General features: G+C 46.4%; 1 protein-coding gene across 1 annotated transcript in view; it reads right to left on the bottom strand.

Moving 5' to 3' along the window:
• Positions 1–2,117, bottom strand: part of ANKRD33B (ankyrin repeat domain 33B) — a 79,352-nt gene continuing 77,235 nt past the window's right edge. Inside the window, exon 6 of the mRNA XM_014543524.1 lies at positions 1–117. Coding sequence (XP_014399010.1) covers positions 1–117 — 117 coding nt within the window. The remainder of the gene's footprint in view (positions 118–2,117) is intronic.

The raw sequence follows: 2,117 nt of genomic DNA, 5'->3' as shown, positions 1-2,117 counted from the left end.
TCATGACGTGATCACACCACAGGGACACCACACCGCCTCTCTGAATGGCCTTGCTTTCCTGCCCTGTTTAGACGTCAGAGCCGTGGGGCTAGCGATGAGCAAGGCAGTCAGCCAAATCTGGAGAAGAAAACAGGCAGAGGAAGAAAAGGCAAGTGAGGAAAAAGAGAGGAGGCGAAGGGGATGGCAGGGAACCAATGTGACAAAGCTGAGGAGACATGGAAATCAGAAGGGCCATCCGTGCCCCCGCCCTGACACTGGGGACAGGGGCAGGGAGTGGCCCCTGAGTGAGACACTGCAGCCAGCCATTCAAAGCAACAAAAATACATGAACACCAAAAGAGGGATCCGAAAGGATGCCAGATCAGACCGCCAGAGAGACCAGGCGTGCTTCCCCCTTGGGGACCAGCCCTCATCTCATCCAAGGGGACTTGGCCAATCCCAACTCTTAGGCACCAGGGTGACCTGCAGCCGGCTGCTACCAGTGATGCTCAAAGTGGGCCCAGCCCTCTGTGCCATTCTTCCTGTGCCTTTCAGCAATGCGGGCGGAACTCACTACAATCTGCGTTACCACCACACCTATTCCCCATCAGTTCAGGCACAAGGTGCAATAGTGAGGGTGCTGGCGAGTGAGTACGAGACCCCTGGTTGCTCAGTGCCTGGTGGTGCCGAGTGGGAGGGAATAGAGAGGCCAGTGCCACCACCACCCACAGCATGAGACAGCCGGGCACGGGTCCCGACGTAGCCAGTGAGCAGGATCTGACCTGTGAATGCAGGAGGGTAAGGAAGCGCTTCTCACGCCCTCTGCAATATTTTAAATCTAAGCTTCCAAGCAGGACATAAATAAAGTGCTGTCAGTAGTGCCTATGTGACCCATACTCTACAGCCCAGATGGCCGGAGATTCATTAGAGTTTCTCAGTGCTCGGCAGATTATAAAAAAAAAAAAAAAGTATGGACAGAAAACTCCCAGAGAGTTCAAGGCCCAGGGCAAGCCACATCTGTGCTCTGCCAAAGTCCCCACTTCTTGGAAATTCTACACAGTCGCTGTGAGGATGAAGTGAGCATCGGGCAGTGATCAAAGGAAAGGGAAAAGGAAGTCCACACCGGGGCATCTTTGGCACTGGGTCTGGAGGAGACTTTGCCTAAAACAGTCAGTTCTAATCCCTGCTCCTCTACCATTTGCCCCCCTCCATTCCAGGGGTTTCCACTCTGGGGTCCTTATCTGTTTTGCATCTTTTTAAAGATGCATTATATATTTTAAGAACATCTGAAGCCAATTTATCAAAGAGTACATATGACTTACTTTTGTTTTTCTAATAATAATAATGTATTAGATTTGCCCCCCGGTTTATTAAAAATAGTTTTGCCTCTTCTATCTGTTTTTGAATATGTTAAAGTTTTTGTATCAGCTTATCTAAAATCCCTTGCTTAAAATGAGTTTAGTTCCAGCAATAAATACATGCTTCTCTATGCACTGTCTCATACTTTGACAATAGGTTTTTCTTCATTGTTATTCCTGCATGAATAAAATAGCTTAAAAAAAATAAGATACAAGGAAATCTGATTCCTGTCTCACTTGATCATTTTGCTGTAAAAAAAAAAAATGTCTCCATCAAATAGAAACAAATATTTGGCATCACTTATTCAAATCAGTAAGAATATACAGGGCTGTGTGTACCCACAATGAGAAGGAAAAGCAAGATCGAAATCAAACAACAAAAAAAGGAGGGAGAATTTCATAAGTCCCGTATGAAATCATAGAGATATCACAAATAATTATTGCTAGGAACAGTATTTTAAACAAAGGGTCTTAGGTAAGTGCATTAAAACTGTCTTAAATACAAACAGCCCTACCACCAGTAAAATGCTGCAAATTTGATCGTAATTAAAATACAAAATCATACAGAAAATGCCCTTTGATAACTTGGTCTTAAATTTTTCTTGAGGTCCTAAAGGTAGGAGCTTTTAGGCAAATTGCCCGCCAGGTGTATGGATGGCTAGAACTGGTTTTAGGCAGAGCGATTTGTACTGTGACCGGTTCACTCTGGGGTGCGGCCTGAACCTCTGGGGCCCCCCGGAGGATCCTGTCCCGCAGGAGAAAGCGGGGCCCCGAGCGGCGA

This window comes from Myotis brandtii, unplaced genomic scaffold, assembly GCF_000412655.1.
Source record: "Myotis brandtii unplaced genomic scaffold, ASM41265v1 scaffold328, whole genome shotgun sequence".
Taxonomy (NCBI): Eukaryota; Metazoa; Chordata; class Mammalia; order Chiroptera; family Vespertilionidae; genus Myotis; species Myotis brandtii.
The sequence above is the reverse complement of the archived record's forward strand: the minus strand, read 5'-3'. Positions and strand labels throughout refer to the sequence as shown.